At 36.7% G+C, this 26,724-nt stretch overlaps 1 protein-coding gene across 1 annotated transcript in view; it reads left to right on the forward strand.

The window, feature by feature from the left end:
- The window catches only part of DNAH14 (dynein axonemal heavy chain 14), a 577,586-nt gene that overhangs the window by 41,916 nt on the left and 508,946 nt on the right, over positions 1 to 26,724 (forward strand). Inside the window, 3 exon segments of the mRNA XM_074220908.1 lie at positions 13,070 to 13,199; positions 15,956 to 16,018; positions 17,305 to 17,449. Of these exon segments, the coding sequence (XP_074077009.1) occupies positions 13,070 to 13,199; positions 15,956 to 16,018; positions 17,305 to 17,449 (338 nt within the window).

Genomic DNA, 26,724 nt, shown 5'->3' on the forward strand with positions numbered 1-26,724 from the left:
TTAGTGATTAAAATGGTTTTATTAAGATACTTAACAAAATGGCACACTTCTCTCATGCTGGGAGAAAGGGGCAGGAAATCACAAAATACAAGCACTTTTATGCAGTTTGAAAGGCTTTGTTTCTGCCCCTTCATGCCAATCATAGGCTGGGTCACAAATATAATTGATACATTGGTTCCTTTATATTCCCCCTGTCCCCCTCCCCACCCCCAGCTCATTATATTAATGAGCAAGAACAACTAGATCTTCTTGAGTATGTGCAAAGGAGAACTGGGTCAAGACTCAAGGTTAAGTTAAAAGCAGGTGGGCCAATCTCATCAGTTTTTGATAAGATTTAAGGTCACCTGCCCATAAGGCAACAATAGGCAGAGCCCAGTCTTTACAATCCTCCCTTCATATTCTTGTAGAACCCAAACACCCACGTTTTCCTCACAATTCCTCCCTTTTCTTTTATAATAAGAATTTGTGTTCCACACCTTATTAGTGATTTCTTTCTTAAATCACAACCCTTGTTACTGACATAACTATTGACTTTCTTCTATCAATATTTTTACTTCCTCATTATCAGAGACATGGACCCATCCTACTTTCTAGGTTTGTGCAGGAGCACATGTCAGCTTTCTGATGTCTTTTGCTACTTACCTATTGACATCTATCTTGATAGATTTGTTTGCATGGCTTAGCCAGCCAGTAAGTCTAGTCCCTAGCTGTCTAATTGGTAATTTTTCCATTATAGCTACGAATCTAATAAGGATATCAATTGGAGTTCCATAGCCCTAGCTCCCATCCTGTGCCCAGATAGTAGGTCCTTAGTCTAGATCACAAATCCCTGACCAACCCTTTGGACAAATGGGTGTAGTCCTACAAATCCAATAATGTCCCTTTAGCACTAGTTGGTCTTTCAGGAATATAGTTTTCCAGTTTCCAACAAATGGATAATACTATTCATCCTTATTTCCAAGGGGCCCTTCTAAATAAGCCTTCATGCTAATAGGTACATTTCCAAAGTTGCTATACTTTCTTCCACTGGCAAGTTTTTGTACCAATGTCTTTGGAGAAAGATCTTCCTGGCTCCAAAATTGATCAAAATAAATCCCTGACTTTGTGCCATTGGACCGACCCCAAGAATAACTAATAAATCTAGCAATGTTCCTTAAATTATTTTTCTTGCAAATGGCCATTTCCGCAGTTTCCTTCCAAGTCCATACTAACTCATAATCATTTTCCCTTAACAAGTCCCCTGGTTTGTGCATCTTTACAAGGGATCCAGGTACCATCATTACATCTCACATGAGTCTCAGTCTACCTATCTCTTTAAGTTGTACGGTACAGATTATAGACATGCCCAGACATTTGCTACTCCCCAGGAAAATATCCTGTCCAGACTGGTATAAACAACAGTTACCCTGAACTGACTCAGTCATATGCCACTGGTGTTTCTCTCTTCTCCTCTGGAGACATCCCATGTCCCTCTGCATCTTCTGAATCTGTTCCAAAAAGTCCTCTCTGGCTCAAATGACAAGTTGAGGCCTTGTTTTCTGAAGTAACTGTTTAACATTTTACTCAGATCAAAACACGTTTCCATTACAAAACAATGAGATTCTGGAACTTATTACAATTTACATTTTGCCTTATTGCCATATTGATGCACATACTTCACCTTAACACAATAAACTTCCATTAGTGTTTTACTATATGAGCAAACTCCCAATCAGAATTAATCACATTGACTTAAGTTTGTGACATATACATTTAATAATCATCTTAGTTCAAAGAGTACCCAGCATATGGTTTAAAAATAAATCTTAACATTTGCTCTCATTACAAAAATGACTTTTCCCAAAAATATTCACAAGTATACCAAAGGTTTTTTTTTTCTGATATTCTTATCTGACTTGCATACCTTTCCTTAAACTAGACCTTGAAACTATAATATCCTAAGAATTTCCCATTCTTCTTACCTAAATATCCCCTCTAAATAAAAATTAAGGAAACTTAATTCATATCTTAACATGTAGCTGACAGCAGTTTCAGAGCCATACACCTAACCTATCTCTGCTATTAGATCCAATTCACCTAAAATTTCATTTTCTGGTTTACTTAGTAACTATAAAGATCCAGGACATTAAAGGAAAATTCCTTTATAGATTTAAGTATTGAATGTCAGTGTCTAGGCAGAGGTCAGGTGGGTAGTCAATTGCTTTAGGCCAGATTTGTTCTTCCAGGTGAGATATTATCCAAATGTCATTTTGGGGAAATCAAGTCAAATGGGTCCAACTTCACACCATATTAAGAAGCCGGCCCTTTGGCTACACATCCCTGTCACCTGACATTTTTAGCCGATTGGCTTCCTTGACTCCAAGAACATGACATGTACCCAGTGGCATTTTCCTTTTGCTGACCATCCTGATATCTGACACAAAAAGAGAAAAGTCCAGCGATCTAAAATAATTGTTTTACCTAATTAGAATTTCCAGTGAATACAATTCACTAAATTCCAATTATACTCTGAATGGAGTTCCTAATGAAACCCCTACCTAAAGCTCTGAGTATCCTTTCTGGGTCTTAGCTTAAAACCAGATATTCTAACTATGAGTGGTCTCATCTCCTACCTCTTACTAGAGACATCCCTTTGTCTGAAATCATATCTACTCTATCTTTAAATAAAGATGGTATATCAGATTCCCCTTTGCTAGAAAAACCCTCCTTCTAGAGCCTGTTGTATTGATAAATAAAACACCTCCTTTGTCCAGGAGATTACATAGAAAAGTCTCTAATTATCTTGTGTTTACTTTCTCATATTACATGGTGCTTTTACTTTTACTTCAAAGCAAACAACCATGGTTTTGGATTACACACACACACACACACACACACACACACACACACACACACACACACACACACTGGGTTAAGTGACTTGTCTAAGGTCACACAGCTAGGTAGTCATTAAGTGTCTGAGCCCCAATTTGAACTCAGGTCATCCTGATTCCAGGCTGGTGCTCTATCCACTGTACCACCTAGTTGCCCCCTAATATACAATTTACTTTTCAGAATTCTTTAAAACCATTAGAACATCTTAGGTGGTTTTAAATTTCCAACATGTGTTATTAATTTCAATATAACAGAACAACAATAAGAGTACTACATAAATTACTAGATTGTAAAAAGCAATTCCTCCATTATTATATTATTCATGAACCCAGAGATCTAACCCAGAAAGGGTCATACTTTTTGATATTTCCCTTATTGCCCTTCAAAGCAATCACACATTAATCGCAGGCTTTAACAATATAGTATTTAAATAACATTCACAAGAGAGAACTAAATTTTGCAAATATAATCTCTTTGCAAAAGAATATCACATAATTGATAAACACATCTTATTCATCAATAAGTTAACTTACTTTGGGACCCACACAATTGCTATTTGTTCAGAACCCAGCCCCCTCAAATGTCTGTAATTACCAAGAGAGAAGTCCACATTCTTGACTTGAACATACAGTAAAGCATAAAATTCTTATTTAAACATCTCATTTCCCTTAGAACAAGAGTAAAGTGAATATTCTACTACCTTATCCTACAATACTTCTGTTTCCCAGACCTCTTTACCCAGAACCTCTCAGAATTCAATTTCATACATATAGTACATTTAAACCAAAAGCAATTATAACTAAACTTCCCAACAGTTTAGTTTGATAAAAACTTTAGAGTACCTTATACAGAGAATCCAGCATTCACATTCCAAAAACTCCATCCGAAATAAAAATATAATTGTTAGCATTATTAGGCTTAACATTAAAATGAATTAGAGCTTTTCCCTAAAATAAATCAGTAACTATCCCTGATAACATAGATATTTCTCTTCTTAGTAACACAATACCACTTTTCTTTAACTCAAAGGTATTGTAATAAAGTTTAAAATCCCAAACCACTTTAACAATCAAGGTTATTTAATTCCTCCTGTTCTGTACAAATTTTATCATAAAGTAACATCACTACTGTCCCTCTTTTTAAAACCCTTAGAGTGATTCCCAAAACTCCAGTTCAGAAATCTTAAAAAACAGTGAAAGTCATTACTCTTAGGCCACGTGACCACAGCAGGGAAATTCGTTAAATATGATTTCCCTTCAATAAACATGTCTCCAATTTCTGATTTTGTATTTTCTGCCCTTCACAATCACATATCATACCTGTGGTGGAGTCATTTTCCCTTTAAGCATTTTTAAATCTCCTGTCTGCTAAACCCCCTCAACTCCCTCCATGGGTGGCTGGGGCTCTCAAGTGAACTCAGTTTAGAATTCAAGTTTTTTTTTTTTGTTAAAGATTTTATTTGAGTTTTACAATTCCCCCCCCCCAAAATCTTACTTCCCTCCCACCCCACTCCCTTAACGGAGAGCAATCGGTCAGTCTTTTTTTTTTCTTTTTTTTTAGGTTTTTGCAAGGCAAATGGGGTTAAGTGGCTTGCCCAAGGCCACACAGCTAGGTAATCATTAAGTGTCTGAGACCGAATTTGAACCCAGGTACTCCTGACTCCAGGGCTGGTGCTTTATCCACTACGCCACCTAGCCACCCCTGGGTCAGTCTTTACTTTGTTTCCATGCTGTACATTGATCCAAATTGAGTGTGATGAGAGAGAGAAATCATATCCTTATGGAAGAAACAAAAGGTCTAAGAGATAATAAGATCAGACAATAAGATATCTGTTTTTTTTTCCCCTAAATTAAAGGGAATAGTCCCTAAACTTTGTTCAGACTTCATGGCTCCTTATCTGGATACAGATAGTATTCTCCATTGCAGACAGCCCAAAATTGTACCTGGTTGTTGCACTGATGGAATGAGCAAGTCCATCAAGGTAGAACTTCACCCCCATGTTGCTGTTGGGGGTACAGTGTTTTTCTGGTCCTGTTCATCTCACTCAGCATCAGTTCATGCAAATCCCTCCAGGCTTCCCTGAATACCCTTCCCTCGGGGTTTCCAATATAACAATAGTGTGCCATGACATACATATACCACAGTTTGCTAAGCCATTCCCCAATTGAAGGACATATATTTGATTTCCAATTCTTTGCCACCACAAACAAGGCTGCTATGAATATTTTTGTATAAATGATGTTTTTACCCTTTTTCATCATCTCTTCAGGGTATAGACCCAGTAGTGGTATTGCTGGGTCAAAGGGTAGCTCATTTTTGTTGCCCTTTGTGTGTAGTTCCAAATTTCTCTCCAGAAAGGTTGGATGAGTTCACAGCTCCACCAACAGTGTAATAGTGTCCCAGATTTCCCACAATCCTTCCAACAATGATCATTATCCTTTCTGGTCATATTGGCCAGTCTGAGAGGTGTGAGGTGGTACCTCAGAGAAGCTTCAATTTGCATTTCTCTAATAATTAATGATTTAGAGCAATTTTTCATATGGCTATGGATTGCTTTGATCTCCTCATCTGTAAATTGACTTTGGATATCCTTTGACCATTTGTCGATTGGGGAATGGCTTTTTGTTTTAAAAATATGACTCAGTTCTCTGTAGATTTTAGAAATGAGTCCTTTGTCAGAATCATTAGTTGTAAAGATTGTTTCCCAATTTACTACATTTCTTTTGATCTTGGTTACAGTGGTTTTATCTGTGCAAAAGCTTTTTAATTTAATGTAATCGAAATCATCTAGTTTGTGATGTTCTCCATCTCTTCCTTAGTCATAAATTGCTCCCCTTTCCATAGATCTGACAGGTAAACTAGTCCTTAATCTTCTAATTTGCTTATAGTATTGTTTTTTTTAATGTCTAAATGTTATAACCATTTGGATTTTATCTTGGTAAAGGGTGTGATGTGTTGATCTAATCTAAGTTTCTTCCATACTAACTCTTTTATCAAAGAGAGAGTTTTTATCCCAATAGCTGGACTATGGGTTTATCAAACAGCAGATTACTATAATCATTTCCTGCTAATGTATCTAGTCTATTCCACTGGTCCACCACTCTATTTCTTAGCCAATACCAAACAGTTTTGATGACTGATGCTTTATAATATAATTTTAGATCAGGTAGGGCTAAGCCCCCTTCTTTTGTACTTTTTTTCATTAAGTTCCTGGAAATTCTTGATTTTTTTATTTCTCCATATGAATTTACTTACAACTTTTTCTAACTCATTAAAGTAATTTTTTGGAATTTTGATTGGTAGGGCACTAAACAGGTAGTTTATTTCTGGTAGAATTGTCATTTTTATTAGCTCTACGTATCCATGAGCAGTTGATATTTGCCCAGTTGTTTAAATCTGATTTAATTTGTGTGAGAAGTGTTTTATAATTGTTTTCAAAGAGTTTCTGAGTCTGTCTTGGCAAATAGACTCCCAGGTATTTTATATTGTCTGAGGTTACTTTGAATGGGATTTCTCTTTCTAGCTCTTCCTGCTGTTTCTTGCTAGACATATATACAAAAGTTGAGGATTTATGAGGGTTTATTTTATAACCTGCAACTTTACTAAAATTGCTCATTGTTTCCAGCAGTTTTTTTGGATGATTTCTTGGGATTCTCTAGATAGACCATCATGTCATCTGCAAAGATTGAGAGTTTTGTCTCTTCCTTCCCAATTCTAATTCCTTCAATTTCTTTTTCTTCTCTAATTGCTGAAGCTAACATTTCTAATACAATATTGAATAGTAGTGGTGATAATGGGCACCCTTGTTTCACCCCTGATCTTAGTGGGAATGCTTCTAGCCTCTCCCCATTGAATATAATGCTTGTTGATGGTTTCAGATAGATAATGTTAATTATTCTAAGGAACAGTCCATTTATTCCTACACTCTCTACTGTTTGTAATAGGAATGGGTGCTGTATTTTGTCAAAAGTTTTTCAGGATCTATTGATATGATCATATAATTTCTGATAGGTTTGTTGTTGATATAATTGAATATACTAACAATTTTCCTAATATTGAACCAACCCTGCATTCCTAGGATAAATCCTACTTGATCATAATGTATTATCCCAGTGATAACTTGTTATAATCATTTTGCTACGATTTTATTTAAGATTTTTCCATCTATTTTCATTAGGGAGATAGGTCCATAATTTTCTTTCTCTGTTTTAAGTCTTCCTGGTTTAGGTAACAGCACCATATTGATTTCAGAGAAAGAGTTAGGCAGAGTTCCATCTTTCCCTATTTTTCCGAAGAGTTTATATAGAATTCGAACCAATTATTCCTTAAATGTTTGGTAGAATTCACTTGTGAATCCATCAGGCCCTGGAGATTTTTTTATATGGGAGCTCAATAATTGCTTGTTGAATTTCTTTATCTGAGATACGTTTGTTTAGGTATTTAATTTCCCCTTCATTTAACCTAGGCAAGTTATATTTTTGTAAATATTCATCCATTTCTCTTAGATTATCAAATTTATTGGCATAGAATTGGAAAAAAATTTCAATTTATTACTTTAATTTCCTCCTCATTTGTTCTGAGTTCACCTTTTTCATTTATGATACTTGCAATTTGTTTTTCTTCTTTCTTTTTTTAAATCAAATTGACCAGAGTTTATCAATTTTATTGGGTTTTTCATAAAGCCAACTTTTGGTTTTATTTATTAATTCAATAGTTTTTTGCTTTTGATTTATTGATTTCTTCTTTAATTTTTAGAATTTCTAATTTGGTATTTAATTGGGGATTTTTAATTTGTTCTTTCTCTAATTTTTTTAGTTGCATGTTTAATTCATTGATTTCCTCTTTCTCCAAATTATTCATGTAAGCATTTGAAGCTATAGTATATCCCCAGAGAGCCGCTTTGAGTGAATCCCATAGGTTTTAGTATGTTGTTTCATTATTGTCATTATCTAGGATAAAATGCTTAATTCTTTCTATAATTTGTTTTTTGTCCACTCATTCTTTAAACTGAGGTTATTCAGCTTCCAATTGGTTCTGGATCTATATCTGCTTGGCCCAATATTACATATGACTTTTATTGCATTGTGATCTGAGAAAGATGTATTCACTATTTCTGCCTTTCTGCAGTTGATCATTAGGTTTTTATGTCCTAGTACATGGTCAATTTTTGTATAAGTTCCATGTACTGCAGAGAAAAAGGTATATTCCTTTCTATCCCCATTCAGTTTCCTCCATAAGTCTACCATATCTAATTTTTCTAACAATCTATTTACCTCCTTAACTTTTTTCTTGTTTATTTTATGATTCTATTTATCTAGATCTGAGAGTAGGAGGTTGAGGTCTCCCACTAGTAGACTTTTGCTGTCTATGTCTTCCTGTAGTTCTTTCAACTTCTCCTCTAAGAATTTGGATGCTATCCCATTGAGTGCATATATATTCAGTATTGAAATACCTTTATTGTCTATGGTACCTTTTAGGAGGATGAAGTTTCCTTCCTTATCTCTTTTAATGCTATCTATTTTTGCAGCTGCTTTGTCTGAGATAAGGATTGCTACCCCTGCTTTTTTCACTTCAGCTGAAGCAAAATATTTTTGCTCCAACCTTTTACCTTTACTCTATATGTATCTCTCTGCTTCAAATTAGTTTCTTGTAAGCAGCATATTGTAAGATTCTGGTTTTTAATACACTCTGCTATTTGCTTATGTTTTAAGGGAGAGTTCATCTCATTCACATTCAAAGTTATGATTACTAATTCTTTATTGCCCTCCATGCTATCTTCCCTCTTTTTGTATTTTCCCCCTTCCCCCTTTATCTATACTCCCCAGTATTTTGTTTCTGAATACCACCCCCTTCAGTGTGTTTGCCCTTCTATATCACCCCCTCCCTTTTCTTTCCCCTCTCCCTTTGTCCCTTTCCTTCCTTTTGTTAGTTCCCCTTTTTTTCCTCTCCCTCCCTTTCTCCATCCCCCCCTCCCCTTTTCCCCTTTTAATACTTGAAAGGTTAAATGTTATTTTAGTTAACTGAGTATGTGTGTAAGTTGACTTTAAGCCAAGTCTGATGAGAAGAAGATTCAGGTATCTCTTATCTCCTCCCTTCTTCCCTTCTATTACCATAGGTATTTTGTACCTCTCAGTGTAATGAAATTTGCCCCCATTCAATCCCCTCCTTCCTCCTCTCTCCTTCCTGCCCCCCTTTTTAAGGAGGTAGTGTTTTTAAAATCATTCTGAATCATGGAAAATTCTGAGTATCCATCATTTCTAGCTAAGTATATTCTATCTAATAGAGTTAAAATTCTTGAGAGTTATTAGTCTTTCTCCCAAGTGGTGTTAGAGCCAGTTTCATCCCACTGGATAGCAGTCTCATGGATAGGTCATGAATATCCATCACTTGTGGCTAGGTATATTCTCTCTGTTAGGGTTACAATTCTCAAGAGTTATGAAAATCTTTTTTCCCCATGCTGGGATACAGCCAGTTTCAACTTATTGGATAGCAGGCTTTTTTTCTTTTACCTCCCCCTCCCTTTCTTTTTTTGCCTTTTCATGTGTCTCTTGAACCTCTTGTTTATGTCCAAATTTTCTATTTTGCTCTGATCTTTTCATCAGAAATTTTTGGCATTCTTCCATTTCGTTAAATGTCCATCTTTTTCCCTGGAAGAGAAGGCTCAGCTTTGCAGGATAGTGGATTCTTGGCTGCATTACAAGCTCCCTTGCTCTTCAAAATATCTTGTTCAAGGCCCTTTGATGCCTTAATGTTGACGCATTCAGGTCCTATGTAATCCTTACTGTGGCTCCTTCATTTTTAAATTGTTTCTTTCTGGCTGCTTGCAGGATTTTCTCTTTTATCTGATACTTCTGGAATTTGGCCACAACCTTCCTTGGTGTTTTCATTTTAGGATCTCTTTTTGGAGGGGATCAATGTATTCTTTCAATAACTACTTTGCCCTCTGGTTTCATGATATCAGGGAAATTTTCCATCACTAGATCCTGTAATATTAAGTCTAGGCTTTTTTTTTCTCTTCAGTGTTTTCAGGAAGTCCAATAATTCTCAGGTTGCCCCTCCTCAACTTATTCTTGAGGTCAGTGGTTTTGCTGATGAGGTACTTTACATTTTCTTCTATTTTTTTCTATTTTTTAAATTTTGTTTAACAGGCTCTTGCTGTCTCATGAAGTCATTAGTTTCTGCAGACTCCATTTTTTTTAGGGAGGAGTTTTTTTCATTAACCTTTTGCAACTCCTTTTCCAATTGGTCAATTCTACTTTTGAAAGAGTTTTGCATTTGACCAACTGAGGTTTTGATAGAATTATTTTCTTTTCACATTTGCCCAATTGATGATCTGTGAGATTTAGTCTCATTTTGTATTTGACCAATTGTATTTTCTAATGATTTGTTTTCTGCTTGCAAGGTATTAATTGTCTCTCTCAAATTTTCCAGTAGATTTTTTAAACTCCTTCCTTATTTCTTCAAGGAAGTCCTTCTGTGCTGGAGTCCAGATCATATTCTCCTCAGAGGTTCTAGGTCTCTCTGAGTTAGGGTCTTTTCCTTTCCAGAATTTTTCTATGGATCCACCTTTCTGATGACCTTTCTTCATTTTGCTAAGACCTTGGGATGGGGCGGGGCTGGTTCACAGGGGTTTGGTGTTGGGATCCCTAGAGGCTTTACTCACTGAGTGCAATTTCTCTGTCTGGCCAGTAGGAGGTGCTGGTTGCTTTCTCTGGAGTGTCTGTGACCTTGATTGAGGCCTTCTCCCTTAGCTTGAAGGGAGCAATTGAAGGTATTGAATCCTTTTGTCTTCAATTAATGGTGGGCTCTAGCCTGGGGTGAGGTCATCCCTCTCCCTATTGCCAGCTGAGCTGGTTCTTCTGCTCTCACACCTTTGCCTGAGGCAGAAGTAGTCTGCAGTTGTTTGTTCTGGGAAGAGAACTCAGCTGCAATGGAGGCATGGACTCAGAGTTCCTCAGACCAGAGGAGCAGGGATGGTGTCCTCACCTCTCCTGCACCAGAACTCTCCCCCCAGCTCTGTTGGCAAACTCCAGAGGGTCAGCATCAACACCAGTGCCTCTGCTCCCTGGTTGACTCAAGCTCCCACAGTCTAGCCCCATGGCTGATCCAGCAGGTCCATCTCTTGGGCCCTCAGACTCCCCAGCTCCATTTCAGCCACTAATCTGGCTGATTGGGGGCTGATCTGTCCTCTGTGCCACTGGGACTCACCCACCTGAACTCACCCAGGGCTGTGGAAGACGAATCCTGAGGTAAATGTTCTTTCTCCTGGCTTTTCTTTCCGAGATTTGTAGGTTGGATTTCTGTTAAGAGGTTTGTTTCATATCATAGATGGGGAAAGATCAGGAAACTTTAGAGCTGTGCCTGTCTTCTCTCCACTATCTTGGCTGGAAGTCCAGAGTTCAAGTCTTAACAAGATGGTGGATGGGGTCAAGCCCACCATGTGTCCAATCCACCACACCTTTCCCCCCAACCCAGGGAGCAAGCACAGGATCTTTCCCAGACACTCATATGGATAAGAAATCTTCCCTTCCATAACTTCTCAATCTTTCCCTTAAATGTTCTTTCTCTCTCAAACTCTTCTAAACTCTCCCCAAACTACAGTTTTATCTCTTTAAGAATCCCCCTCCCCAAGTGGCAGCTAGGTGGCACAGTGGATAAAGCACTGGCCCTGGAGTCAGGAGTACCTGGGTTCAAATCCAGTCTCAGACACTTAATAATTACCTAGCTGTGTGGCCTTGGGCAAGCCACTTAACCCCATTTGCCTTGCAAAAACCTAAAAAAAAATCCCTGTCCAGTTTTCTCTTTAGCTCTACACACTAGCACAATGACCACTGGCTCAGTGAGGAAGGGGCTGATCTCCATGTGGGGGCAGATGTACACCTACTCCCTTCTCTCCCACTTCTGAAACTCCTCAGCCCAACTCCCAGCTCCCCCACAGTTTATAACTTAAGCTAAGTCCCAGACCCAGAAATGCCTAACACAGACACTTACACAAAGGAGGACACAGAACACAGACACAGACACACACACACACACACACACACACACACACACACACACACACACACTTATACAGCACTGGATCCATTTGCCTTGCTTCCTTAGCTTCAAGCTTCTGGCCATGTGGAAATTCCTGGAGATGAAACCCAAATCCACCTCCTTTGAGGCACCCTATTATCCTCTGGCCTCTTCTTTGGGACAGCTCTCCCAAATGGAGGACTTATCAGTCAGTCCAGGGTGTTTCTGTCCATTGATGCCACCCTGGAAATCTCCCCTTTACCTCTGTTCTACTCCCAGACATTTTAGTCACTCTTAGCTCCAATCTCAGGTCAATCTTCCAAGGAATCTCTGAAATTTCTCCAGTAAAGAACGCCAAGAAAGTGGGCTTGAAATCAAGCCATTTGCACATATTATTTTTTTGTGTTCTTCCTGGAAAATAGCAGGAAAAAAGATTGGTATTAATATCCTGGATGAGCCCTTAGACAAATAAGTAAACAAATAAACAAACAAAAAGATAAATGGCTTGATAATACTTAGTCCAGAGTGATTAAAATGGTTTTTATTAAGATATCTTAACAAAATGGCACACCTCTCTCATGGTGGAAAAGAGGGACAGGAAATCCCAAAATACAAGCAGTATGAAAAGCTTTGTTCCTGCCCCTTCATAGGCTGGGGTCACAAATCTAATTGATACATCCCCCCCGCCGCCCTGCTTATTATACTAATGAGCAAGAACAGCTAGATCTCCACATTTTCATCACACATTTGTATATCATTGATTTACTTTGATGATTCTCTAACCCCTCCATAAAATTTGATCTGGTGTCAAAACTAACAAGATTGTTTTTACCCCAGAACTACAGTCTCCTCTTTACCAAAATGTCAACAAGACAAGAATTCCTCTCTGTTCCAGATAACCAGAGTTTTCTTTCCTTCTCAGGATGGCCCTTGATTGTTATATAAAACTTGAAAGTCAACCTTGAGATGCAAATGAGAAAAAGTCTGCATTTCATAGACAGAGCTTTCCCCTCAAATCCATCTCAAAGAACGGACCCTGGGGGGTGGGGGGGTAAGAGTTAAACATCTTTAAATCTACAATCCTCAATTAGAGGCTGATAGTACAACTTTTAATCAGAATTACAGAGATCTAGAATATGTATTTTTCCTATTTAAATTTAACTTTAAACAAAATCAGAAATTTATATTTTTCAGGTTACTCGAATACATAAGAATGAAGAAATAGAATTGACACCTGTTATGGAATGGCTTGTGGAAAGAAATCACTTCATTGCATTTCATAAATTTTCTTTTTTTTCTAAATTCCGGTAAGACAAATAAAAAAGTCTTTATTCGAGGAAAGCTATGCAGCTTCCTAGAAAGTGAAGAGGGCCAACTGGATTGTAATATACTAACATATCATTTGTCTCTTTGCTATGAACTGGGGTTATGGGATTTACAGTCAAGAAGAACCCTAAAATGGTATTTATTCCATGTTTCTCCCTAGTAGGAAAAAAATTGAGCCCTAGAAATATAAAAATGACCTACTCATCATCATATAGGAGATAAAGATCCCAACTGGGGTCTGTCTTTGGACTTCCATTAACCATTTTCTAGCTATTCAATGTAAATTTATTTTCTAAATAATTTAAAGTTTTTGCCTTTACCCAATGAAAATTTTAATCACTTCTTTTAGAAATTAAAAAAAACCATACATTTTCTGACTTATTCAAAGTATGATCATTTATTGTACAAGGTGTATTATTTTCATGACAATATTCTTAGAAAATATAAGGTGTTCAAGATTCTGTAATATTATGCTTTTGTGGCTTCTAGCTAGTCTTAAAGCATTTTTACTTCTCCCTTTCCCTCCTTGTCTGAAATGCTCTCTATCCTTTCCTCTGCTCATAGAGTCATCTAACAAACACTTACTATTTAGTAGGCACTGTGTTGAGTGCTATGAAAACAAACAAGCAAACAAAAACAAAATTAAAAAAAGTCTCTACTCTTGAAGAGATCATAGTCTAATGGGGGAGACATATGGAAACAATTATGTATAAACAAAATAATTAGGGAAGACTGGAAGAGACTTCTTGCAGAAGGTAGAACTTTAGCTGAGACTTCAAGAAAAACAAGAAAACCAGGAACAGAGATGTGGAGGGAGAACTTCCCAGGGTTGGGGTATAGACAGTATAAATGAACAGATTTTTAACATGAATTCTTGTTTGAGATATAGTAAAGAAGTCAATGTCATTAGATTATAGAATATGACTCTAAATTCTGGCATTGGAGGACAAAGCTGTGTGTAAGTTTCAAAAAGCAGGCTAGAAAAGTAGGAAGGGACTAGGTTATGAAGGGGCTATAAAAACCAAATGGGATTTTATATTTGTGTCATATTGTATTGTAGTAGTTCTGGTATGCGGCAATGAGAACCTGCTCCAGGGTAGCAGCAGTATCAGAGGGAGAGGAAGGGATGTGCATAAATAGAGATGCTTGAAGATAGGATTAATAAGACTTGGCAGCAGACTAGATATTGGGGGGTAGATGAGAGAGTTAGGAGTCAAGAGTGACAGCTAGTTTATGAGCCTGGGTGATGATGGAGAGGATGGTACCCTTAACAGTAATAAAGAATTTAGGAAGAGGGGAGGGTTTGGGGAGGGGAAGAGTTTCATTTGGATATCTTGATTTAAAATCTTTACAATTTGTCCAATTTGAGATGTCCAGTGAGTATTTAGAAACATGGGACTGGAGATACAGAGATTAAGACTGGAAAAATAGATATAAAAATTATCTATATAGAAATGATAATTGTATTTAGGGGACATGATGAGATCATAAAGTGAAATAATATAGAGGTTGAAGAAAAGAGGGCCCAGGACAAAAAAAAAGGGAAATACAATGATTGATAGTGTCAAAAGTTTTGCTTTAAGATGTAGCTTAGGTCCTATCTTTTGTATGAAGACTTTCCTAACCTTCCAACTACTACTGCTTCCCCTCTAAAACTATCTTTTATTTTGTTTCCCTTTGTGTGTGCATATATAATTGACTTTATATTTATTATCTTTTTATTTCAATTGTAAACTCATTGTGAGAAGAGATTTTTTCATTTTTTGTACTGAAATAATTTTGACTCTCTAATATGATCTTATAGCTTAACTCTCAGGAGACAGTGAAAATTATTACCTCATTGCTGGAAGATGTGACAAGCTAGACAATAAATATATAAGAAGTGAAGGAGAGTTTGCTCAGTTTCCAAGAATAGAGGGGATTCTATCTTAGATATAGAATCAATATGGAGTTGATAAGGGATTAGAATTTTATTTAAAACTATTAGAATAGTTTTTAAAAACCCAACAACTTCCAAGTGTCTTCTGATTTAGGTCTTTACAAAATGACATTTTATTTAAAGCACTATGAATTTTTGAATAATAAATCCATCTATGTCATTTTGTAAGCTCAGAATATCAAAAATAAATATATCATAATTATTTTTTCTATTTCTTACGAAGTGGATTTTTCTGGTGCTCTCCTTCTTTACAAATGCTTATCATTAAAATTTTACCATACTATGATGACATAGCAATTGACACACAATTTTATCTTAAAAAGTACTTTTTAGGGGCGGCTAGGTGGCACAGTGGATAGAGCACCGACCCTGGAGCCAAGAGTACTTGAGTTCAAATCCAGCCTCAGACACTTAATAATTACCTAGCTGTGTGGTCTTGGGCAAGCCACTTAACACCATTGCCTTTCAAAAACCTAAAAAAACAGTACTTTTTACTCTCATAAAATTAACATCAATAGAGTATATGATACAAAGAAAATGATAATTATATATTTAAACCAGTCATCAAAATATAGGATTGTGTGCTCCCTTGGATCTTGTGATAACACCAATACATTATTCAGTTCCCCATTTGACAATTATATATAATGCATATGTTTTGTAAGGGTTTTTAGTTACTTGAACTCAGAATTATAGCAACACTTTGAATAGATTAATTGTAAGCTAATCTAGGGTATTTATGAATGTTAATAGTTGTTACTCTAATCCATTTTGCCTAAGATATGTTTCTTCTTTCAGAATGAGAAAATCATTTATCACCTGGAAAAACAATGTTCAAAGAAGTAAAACAGACAAGAGCAAGTAAATATTCATATAAATGATATTTATGAAAGTTTCAAAAGGAAAATATATTTTGAACTGTAAGATTGAAACAGATGGAAATAAGCTTTATAATACAGATTAAAAAGAATTTTGGAAAATAATTTAGTCTATCACCTTTATGTGTCTTTAGGACAATGTCTTTAAGTCATTTTAATGACTTAAATCAAGTTGCTTTCTTTAAACATTATGGGGTATAATAGAAACACAATTCCCTAAAGAACTTTAATTATCCCTTGGTCTTTGGTCCAGATCTATGCTTCAAGAAAAGTGAATAAACATTTAAGCAATTCAAGATTATTGTTTTTATTTTGAAATACTTCCATGATTAGAGAATCTATAGTCTTCCTTGATAACTCAATGTGTTACTAATCACAGAGTGATTAAGAAATCTCTCCTTATAATGAATTGAATTTTCTTTTGGAACAAGCTAAGCCTCTTATTTAATTTGCTTCCAAAAAGGCAAAGAAGTGATCTGCATTTTCCTTATAACTCAATATACTTGAAAACATTCCCAAGAATCACAGAATCTTAGAGTTTAAACACATCTATCACAAACTACACAGGCAAGAATCTTTCCTGTAGTAAATCCCTCTGTTTTAAATCTTTCCATCATGTCCCTGTTGATAATGATATTTTTCCCTCTAAGATTTACTTAGTCTTTAGCTCTTTTTGCACTTTCTGTATACTGTTAGTTAAAATTATAACTATAATTCAAATTAGAATTATTGTTTCATATGTTCTAGCCACAGTCTTTTCTTTTCCCCTGCTTCATGGCTAGCTATGAGTTCTCTGAAGCCAGGGACCATGTTCCATGTCTTAGCTCACCTTTTTATTTCTTTCACTTCCTATTTCACCCAGTAAAACACTCAATAAAGGTTATTTTTAAAATTAAATAGTTGTATTTTATTCGAATAGATGTGTAAGCAAAATGTGCTTTTAAAAGTTTTTATTGATCCCAGTTCCCTCATATTACAGATGTATTTTGACAGTCCCCTTTCAACCCTCTCCTCCCTACCATGCTGCACTCTAACCCCTATGCAAACAAACATGCATTTCCCAAACAAAAAGTCTGCTTGCTTATAGTTCTAATGTAGAAGCAAAATGCCCCAGAGCTACTGAAAATATTAACATGGTAGAGATTAATAGTACTACTTTAAATTTTAACCAAAAACTCACTTGAAATAAGCTATTTTAGTTGACTCTTAAGTTGATATAATTAATGTTATTTTAATAAATGAGTTTTGAGAAAATTTCTAAAATTCCAGATTGATATTGCACAAGAGACTTTTTTGGGCTGATAAATTATTTCAAAGATGTTTGCTTCAAATACGGAACCTTTGTGAAAATGCAAATGACCTCAAAAAAGGCAACTCCTGTGAAGATAACCCCTCTGTCATTCTTCTGGTTAAGGTTAGTAAAAATATTATACCTGGAAATTAATATATAAAAATCTTATAAAAATAATTGACACTGAAATTTTTGATTCAGAAAAATACATAGTCCTAGATTCTCATGCTAGATAAAACCTTTTAGATAAAAGAATTTAATCTGGTTCTTCTTCCCTTTCTTCCCAAGGAGTTAAACTTTTTTTTAAAAGTATTTTTCTATTGTTAATTTTTTCCTTAATTTTAACCTATGTCTCATGATTCCACTTGAACCTATTATTATATTCTGCATTCATTGGGGATGGATGGAGAAAAACTGCCATTTCATTTAATAAATATATTTACATATATATACATATATAATTAATCATTTAATGAGTTTTAGCAACATTATAATAATGATACTATTAAAGATGATAGCTAAGATATACTTTTTTACAATTTGGAGAGTACTTTAATATATTATCTAATTTTATCCTTGCAACCTAGAACCCTAATAGCTATTATTGTCCCCAACTGATAGACAGGAAAACTGAATCTCAGAGAGGTTAAGTGAATTGCTCAGTGTCACGTAGTTAGTAAGTGTCTGGGACAGGATTCAAAATCAAATTTTATTGGCTGTACACTTAACATTTTATCCCTGGTTGTCTTATTACCATAATATCTCATAGAATCTTAGAATTTGAAGTAAGATGATTGACTTTTTAGATTTTCTAATAGACATGAGTCCCGTTTACAATACCTCCACAAGTGGTTATTCATTCGGTTTATGCTGGGGCATTAACTGAGAGTTGGGGATGAAGAGAGACTTCCTCTTTCCTGTGTCAGCCCAGTCCAATTTTGAACAATTCTTCTACATTTGTCATTATATTTAACTGAGCTAAAGGTTTTGATTGATATTGTGTTGATTATTTGGTGTTTTGTTTTACTGTTTATATTAATAATCTTTCAGCTTTCAGTTTCAACAATTTGGTGAAAGTATCTAGAATTATTAAATTGTTCTCAGCTTTTTGAATGGAATTCACATAGAAACACTTAAACAGAATATTATCTTGCATTTTATATATTGTATATATAGATAGATAGATAGATAGATAGATACTCATCTTTCACAGATGTAACAACTGCTTTTTATAGTTGAATAAAACTATTGGAATATATGTGAATTTTCGGTAAATTCATTTTACACAATTATGAGCAGTCAGTGGGATGAGAATGGTAAATTCTTCATTCTGCTTCCATATTTTAAAAAATATTATCTGCTAGACTTTTTAATTTTGAAAGCTTTTTAATCTATGTAGCTTAGAAATTATAAGTATACGGTATTGCGATACCTATTAAAAAGATATAATTTCTACCTTTTTTAGGAATCTCTGTTTTATCCAAGTAGCAGTTTTGTCTATGATAATAGTATTTTTTCCAACTAATTGGTACTATAATATATTTTGAAGTCTGTATTTGTATATGTAGTATGGGAATCTGTCATCTGTCAGTCAATGAAATGTGCCAAGTTTCTGAGGTACTTTTAATCACTAGGCAATGTCTTGGTAGTAATTAACATTAATCTTCAGTGATGGACTTTATTGTGTTTCCTTAAATAATTTATATTAAGATTAAGTCTGAACTCCTTGAAGAGAACCATTCTGTAGCTTCTGAGAGCAGACCTTGTTGTGAATTGCCATCAGTTTAGCCTTAGGATTTCGTCATTCCTTCAGTGCTTTTTTTGGGAATATATTGTTGTCTGCATTTTATGAGTGTTGTCTATGGAGGATGCTGTCAGAAACTGCAGGTAGACATTGTGATCCCAGATGTTGAAGTGACATAACTAATGACTTGATGCAGGCAATTTTTACTTTGCTTCTAATAAGTTGTCATATATTTATGGTTCTAGAGAGCACTGAATTCCTTTTGTCAACAAACATATCACCAAACATGCAATGTTTAGGAAAAAAATTCTTCTCCAGTTGCCTAGGATTATTTCCTTTATCCCCATATAGCTTAACATTGTATTTTTGACACAACCTTGGGACTTCCCTCTTGATAGTCCACCTGTTCCCCATGACTTGTTCCCTCCCTTATTGTATATACAGAGTCTTTTGCTTCATTTCTTGGATTGAACCCTTTTGTAGTCTCCATCTGGAGGTTAAACACTTTGAGTTTTATCTGGCAAATCAGATGGCATACAACTATAACTGGCCTTTATTATTATTTTGTGAAATTATATCTTTTTGTTCCAAAAGCATATCTGTATTTTCTTTGACAAGTATATCATATACTTTTAAAAATGGCTATCAGAGGGCAGAGCTAAGATGGCAGCATGAAGGCAGAAATTCCTGGAAACTCATTCCCCCCAAAACTTCAAAAGCTGTCAAATTATGACTCTAACTAAAATTGAGAGGGGGAAGAACCCAGAGAAAGAATGAGTGATACAATTTCCCAGTCCAAGACAAATTAGAAGATCCACGAGAAGCCTCTGTTTCACTGGGACCAGGGGTTGGAGGAGCCACAGAGCAACTGCCCCACAGTGTAGACAGGTCAGAGTAAACCAACTCAAGCCTTTTAGAAACAGCCCACAGGGCACCTGGGTCCCTGGGGGTGCCTGAGTCTATGGTAGAGGGGGCCATTTCTAGACCTCTTGGTGCAGGGATCACTTGAAGGGGCGGTGAGAGAACACTGCAGCACCAAAAATGAGTGTGGGGTGCTGGCCTCAGAGTAGCCCTGTGGTGAGAACCTGCAGTGGGGATCCATAGAGCCACCCAGTACTTCCAGAGGTCTCAGCCCACAGACCATTAGGAGGCAGGGAGAGACTACAGAGGTCCCTCACCTCTCCCTGGAAAATGAACCTGCTGTTTTCCCACACTCAGATCCAGGTTGCATTCAGGGTCCCAATGCCATCATAGTGGAGCAGGAACCCTCCTTACATTTCCAGAGCAGAGGGGAGTACTGTGGTCATCCACATACAAAAGCACAGATAAGAGAGCAGTCAGAGACTTTCATAAGACCTTGGCAGAATTAAGATCCCTGTGGGGGTGAACCATCCCCCCCCCCCCAAAGCCTTGGAAGTGTGGTAAATTATAGGCTGAGGAAATGAGCAAATGATAGAAAAAGAAGAATCTGGTCATAGAAAATTACTTTGGTCCTATGGAGGATCAAAATACACACTCAGAAGATGACAAAGTTGAAGCACTGCATCCAAAGCCTCCAAGAAAAATAGGAAATGGGCTCAGGCAATAGAAGAGCTCAAAAAAGACTTTGAAAAACAAAGGAAGTAGAGGAAAAATTGGGAAGTGAAATGAGAGCAATGCAGGGAAATCATGAAAACCAAGTCAGCAGCTTGGCAAAAGAAATAACAAAAAAATACTAAAGAAAATAATATGTTAAAAATCAGTATAGGTCAAATGGAAAAAACACCCAAAATGCAAATGAGGAGAAGAATGCCTTAAAAAGCTGAATTGGCCACCTGTAGAAGGAGATAAAAAAAGCTCTCTGAAGAAAATAACTCCTTCAAATGTAGAATTGTATTAAGGAAGCTGATGACTTTTCAAGAAATCAAGAAACAATAAAACAAATACCAAAAGAACCAAAAATTAGAAGAAAATGCCAAATATCTCATTGGCAAAACAACTGACCTTGAAAACAAATCCAGGAGAGAAAATTTTTTTTCATAGTTTTTGCAAGACAGTGGGTTTAAGTGACTTGCCCAAGGTCACACAGCTAGGTAATTATGTGTCTGAGACCAGATTTAAACTTGTGTCCTCCTGACTCCAGGGCCAGTGCTCTATCCACCTAGCTGCCTGTGCACCACCCAGATGCCCCTAAAAGAGATAATTTTATTGGGATACCTGAAATTCATGCCCAGGAAAATAGCCTATACTTCATTTTTCAAGAAGTAATGTAGCAAAATTGCCCTGAGATCCTAGAAGTGGAGAATAGAAATTGAGGGAATTCACTGTTCACCTCCAAAAAGAGATCCAAGGGAAAAAAGTCCCAGGGATATTATAGCCAAATTTCAAAAGTCCTAAGTCAGAGGAAAAATACTGCAACCTGCCATAAATGAACAATTAAACTAAGATGCCTCTACAGTCAGGATTACACAGGATTTGGCAGTGTTTATATTAAGGGCTCATAGGGCTTGGAATACGATATTCCAAAAGGCAAAAGAGTTTGGATTACAACTGAGAATTCACTATCCAACAAAACTGAACATCCTCTTTCAGGGGAAAAGATGGACTTTCAATGAAACAGGGGACTTTCAAATTTTCCTGCTGAAACAACCAGAGCTGAACAGAAAGTTTTACCTCCAAGTATAAGACTCAGGTGAAGCATAGAGGGGGTGTATGAGAAGGACTAATTTTGAGGAACTTTAATGATGTTGAACTGCATATATTCTTGCATGGGAAGAAGATACCAATAATTCATATGAATGTTCTCATTTATAAGAGCAGTTAGAAGGAGCATATATAGACAAGGCACAGGAGGGAATTGAATATAATGGTATAATATAGAATAAAGATGGAGTCAATGGGTGATAAAAGAAAGTACTGGGAGAAAGGGAAAGGAGAGAAAAAATGGGCTAAGATATTTCACATAAAAGGGTCAAGAAAGATTTTGCAATGGAGTGAAATGGGGAGAAGTGAGGGGGAATGAGTGAGCCTTCATTTTCATCAGAAATGGCTGAGAGAAGAAATAACATACACACTTAATAGATTTCTCTTACCATAGATAAAAAATGAGAGGAAAAGGATGGGATAGGGGGGATGGGAGGAAGGAAGGAGGAGAGTAGATGATAGAAAAGAGGGAAGATTTTTGGGAGAAGGTACTCAGATACAACACAGTTCTGAGCAGGGACAGGGTGAAAGGAGAGAGAGCAGAATAAGAGTGAGGAGAGATAGAATGGAAGGAAATACAGTGCCTGTGGGTTAAGATAGCAAAGCAACTTCTCTGCTAGATTTATGATAAAGAAGGCAACTCATCCCAGAGACAGAGCTATTGGAATCTAAACATAGACTGAAGCACACTTTTTTTCTCTCTCACTATTCTTGAGGTTTCTTTATCCTTTTTTTTGGGGGGGAGGGGAGTTTATGTTTACTTTCACAAGATTATTGTAATAATATAAAATAAATGAAAACCTTTCAAATAAAAAAGGAAAAAAAATAATTTTAAGAAAGAATATCAGGGGGGTGTAGCCAAGATGGTGGCTGGAGAAGAGCCTCTCCTATGTGCTCTCTCCAAAATATTTCAAAAATCTTAAAATTATGACTCTAACTAAATTTTTGAGAGACAGAACCCACAGAAAGATCCAGTGAGGCAACTCTCCAGGCCAAGGTAACCTGGAAAATAGTAGTAGTTCCACGGGGTTAGAGGGATAGCCCCACCAGAGTGAAGAAACTTCTGCCTCTTGGGAACAGCCCCAGGGCACCTGAGAGCCATGGCTCCCAGCAGGAGAAGCAGTTTCCTAATCTGCACCCCTGGGAGAACCAAGCACAACTTGGAAGATCAGCAGGGAGACCTCTGCCAGAGCAAGGCGAGGCCCTCAGCCATCATGACATACAGCACAGCCACAGCACTCAGCCTACCCAGATCCAGGAAAACAGAAGCAGACTCATGGAGCTGGCAAGCAGGAGCCTCTAGGCAGCTGCACCCTTATTGCTCAGCCCACTGAAGGTAATGGAGTGGAGGGAGACTTCCGAGGTGTGTCCTCTGTCCCTGGAATAAGACTCTGGGGTTCTGAGCATATCCAGATCCTGACTGCAGTCTAGGCCTCCCATAGAACAGGAACTCTTACCACCACCCCCCCAGCCCCATGGCAGAGGGGTATGCTTGTGGTCATTCATAGGTCAGGAGAGTAGTCAGAGACTCACATGCTGAGGGTCCTTGTGGGGGTATCCCAATAAAACTCAAAAGCTCAGGAAGTACCCCAAAACCAGGCACAGGCTGGGGAAATGAATAAACAGGAAAAACAAGGAACCTGACCATTGACAAATATTTTGTCTATGATCCCAAGGAGGATCATGACACTCACTCTGAAGATGAGGAAGTTCAAGTTTCTGCATCTAAAGATTCCAAGAAAAGTAGAAGTTGGGCTCAGGCTATGAAAGAACTCAAAAAAGAAATTGAAAATCAAGTAAGGGAGATAAAATAAAAATTGGGAAAAGAAATGAGATGCAGGAAAAACATGAAAACGCAATCAGCAGCTTAGTCAAGGAGATCCAAAAAATTACTGAAGAAAATAACATGTTAAAAACCAGCTTAGGTTAAATGGATAAAAGAGTTCAAAAAATTATTGAGGAGAAAAATGCTTTAAAAAGCAGAATTGGCCAGATGGAAAAGGAGATAAAGTTTTCTGAGGAAAATGAAGCTGATGACTTTATAAGAAATCAAGACACAATACTTCAACACCAGAAGAATGAAAAATTAGAAGAAAATATGAAACATTTCATTGAAAAAACAACTGATCTGGAAAACAGATTCAGGAAAGATAATTTAAACATTATTGGGCTACCTGAAAGTCATGATCAGGAAAAGAGCCTTGATTTCATTTTAAAATAATTTCTACAGGAAAATTGCCCTGATATCCTAGAAGCAGAGGGATGGAAAGAGATAAAAAAAAACCAAACCCCAGGAAAACTATAGCCAAGTTCCAGTACTCCCAAGTCAAAGAGAAAATATTACAAGCAGCCAGAAGCACACAATTCAAATTTCATGGAACTGCAGTCAGGATCACACAGGATTTAGCAGCAACTACATTAAGGGCTCGTAGGGCTTGGAATATAATATTCTGGAAGTCAAAAGAGCTTGAAATGCAACCAAGAATCATCTACCCAGCAAAATGAACATCCTCTTCCAGGGGAAAAGATGGACTTTCATTGAAATGGGAATTTCAAAGATTTCTGTTAAAATGACCAGAGCTGAACAGAAAATTTGACTTTCCAGTACAGGTGAAGCATAGAGAGTGAAGGAGAAGTGTAAATTATGAGGGACTTGATGATGATGAACCACATGTATTCCTGCAAAGCAAAATGATACTGATAATACACATATAAACCTTCACATTTAATAGAGCAGGTGGTAGGAGCTTTTATAGATGAAGCACAGGAGTGAGCTGAATTTGAAAATATAATATATTGTAAAAATGGAGTCAATGGCTAAAAGGGAAATGTACTGGGAGTAAGAGAAAGGAGAGGTGGCTAAGATATTTTATCTTAAAGATTATATATGTGTGTGTGTGTGTGTGTGTGTGTGTGTGCAATGATATGGAAGGGGGGAAGGTGAGGGGGAATGAAGGAAATTTCACTTTCATCAGAAATGGCTCAGAAAGGAAATAGTATACACGCTCAATAGGGTATAGACATCTAGAGTAAAAAAGAGAGAAGGTGGATGGGGTAAGGCAGGCGATGCAGGTGATAGAGGAGAGAGTAGATCATAGGAGAGAAAAGTCAGATATAACATATTTTCTTTTTTACTTTTTGCAAGGTGCTGGGATTGACTGGCCTGTCCAGGACCACGGAGCCAGAAGGTTGCTGGTTCTCTGGGGTGGTATGTAGACTTGGGGGCCTCTTGGCCCCAGGGCCAGTGCTCTGCCTGCTATACCACTCAGCTACCCTACAGCACATTTTAAAAGAGGGGCAGAGTGAAAGGAGAGAGAAAATACAATATATGGTAGTGGGGAGGAATGGATGGAGGGAATTACAATCAGCAACAGCAACTGAAAAAATATGGAAGTAACTTCTGTGATAGACTTATGATAAAGAATGTGATCCATCTGAGACAGAGCTGATGGCATCAGAACACAGACTTAAACACATCTTTTCTTTCTTTTTCTTTTTTTCTCATGAGGTTCTATATTTTTGTGGGGGAGGGGGTATTATGTTTGCTCTTAAACAAGAATATTTTAGTAATGTATAAATAAAGTTATATTAACCAAAAAAAAAAAAAAAGAATAAAACCAGAAGTGATGGGAATTCAGGGAAGCATGGAGAGATGGATTTGAATGAACTGGTGCTGAGTGGGATGAGTGGAACCAGGGAATATTGTGCACCCTAACAGCAACATGAGGGTGATCATCATCCTTGATGGACTTGCTCATTCCATCAGTGCAACAATCAGGGACAACTTTGGGTTCTCTGCGATGGAGAATACCATCTGTATCCAGAGAGGGAGTTGTGGAGTTTGACCAAAGACCAAAGAGCATTTCCTTCAATCTAGGATTAAACCCAATTATCTTATTATGTAATTTTTGCTATCTCTTATACTTTATTTTTCTTCCTTAAGGATATGATTTCTCTCTTATCACATTCAATTTAGATCAATGCATACAATGGAAACAATGTAAAGACTAACAGGCTGCCTTCTGTAGGGGTGGGGGGGAAGGAAGCAAGATTAGGGATAAATTTGTAAAACTCAAATAAATAAAATGTTTCAAAAGGAAAAAAGAAAGAGAATATCAGATCTATGACTTCTTTTTTTTTGGTGAGGAACTGTTAATCTTTTAGTAGCCCAAATGGAATGATAAACCCTGTGTTTTGCTAGCCTTGTATGAACTTTTGTAAATGTTTTCCAAATCTGTTATGATCCATTTTACAGTTATTTCCAAAAGTATGCATAAGTATCCAAAAGTATCCAAAAGTTGGTGTAAATTACTTTAAATGTATCTTTTTTAAATTGGGATTTGATTTCAGTATGTCCAGAAGTCTTTTCATATTCTCATCCAGAGCATTCTCCTTGATAGTCAGACTACATTTTCTCTTGGTATACATTACAGCTTTTTTTTCTTTTTGATATTTCAGAACCATTGGAAAAATATTCTCCAAAATTTAGAAAGAAGCTTTAATTTTTTTCCAGTGGAGTCATATAGTTTGATGTCAACTGGGCCCATGAATAAGCAGAGCACAGTAGTCTTAAACTCTTAGTCAATAAAGTTTATATTAAACATTTACTATGTGCCAGCACTATACTTAAAGAACCAAACAAACAGTATAGCTTATGGGAGATAGAGGAAAAAAATGTGCAGAGTTCTCTCCTTAAATAGAAGTGGTAGAGTTCATGGCTCTGCCTGCTCCCCAGTGAGAGGGTCCAAAGAGGTGCAGAGAGTACGAATGAGACATGTGTACCAGGGAAACATCACCTTGCAATACTATGAGATTTCCAAATGATGAGTTTCCTGGAAAAGAAAGGCATATTGCAGAATTCCAGGCAAGTTCAAAAGCAGTATAGCTGGTGGGAAATGCTGATCTCTCTTCTTAACCAAAGGCTCTGAAGTCATGGTCCTGCCTTCCAATCAGAGAGTCCAAGTAGAGTCTC

Source organism: Macrotis lagotis, chromosome 2 (genome assembly GCF_037893015.1).
Source record: "Macrotis lagotis isolate mMagLag1 chromosome 2, bilby.v1.9.chrom.fasta, whole genome shotgun sequence".
In the NCBI taxonomy this organism is placed as follows: Eukaryota; Metazoa; Chordata; class Mammalia; order Peramelemorphia; family Peramelidae; genus Macrotis; species Macrotis lagotis.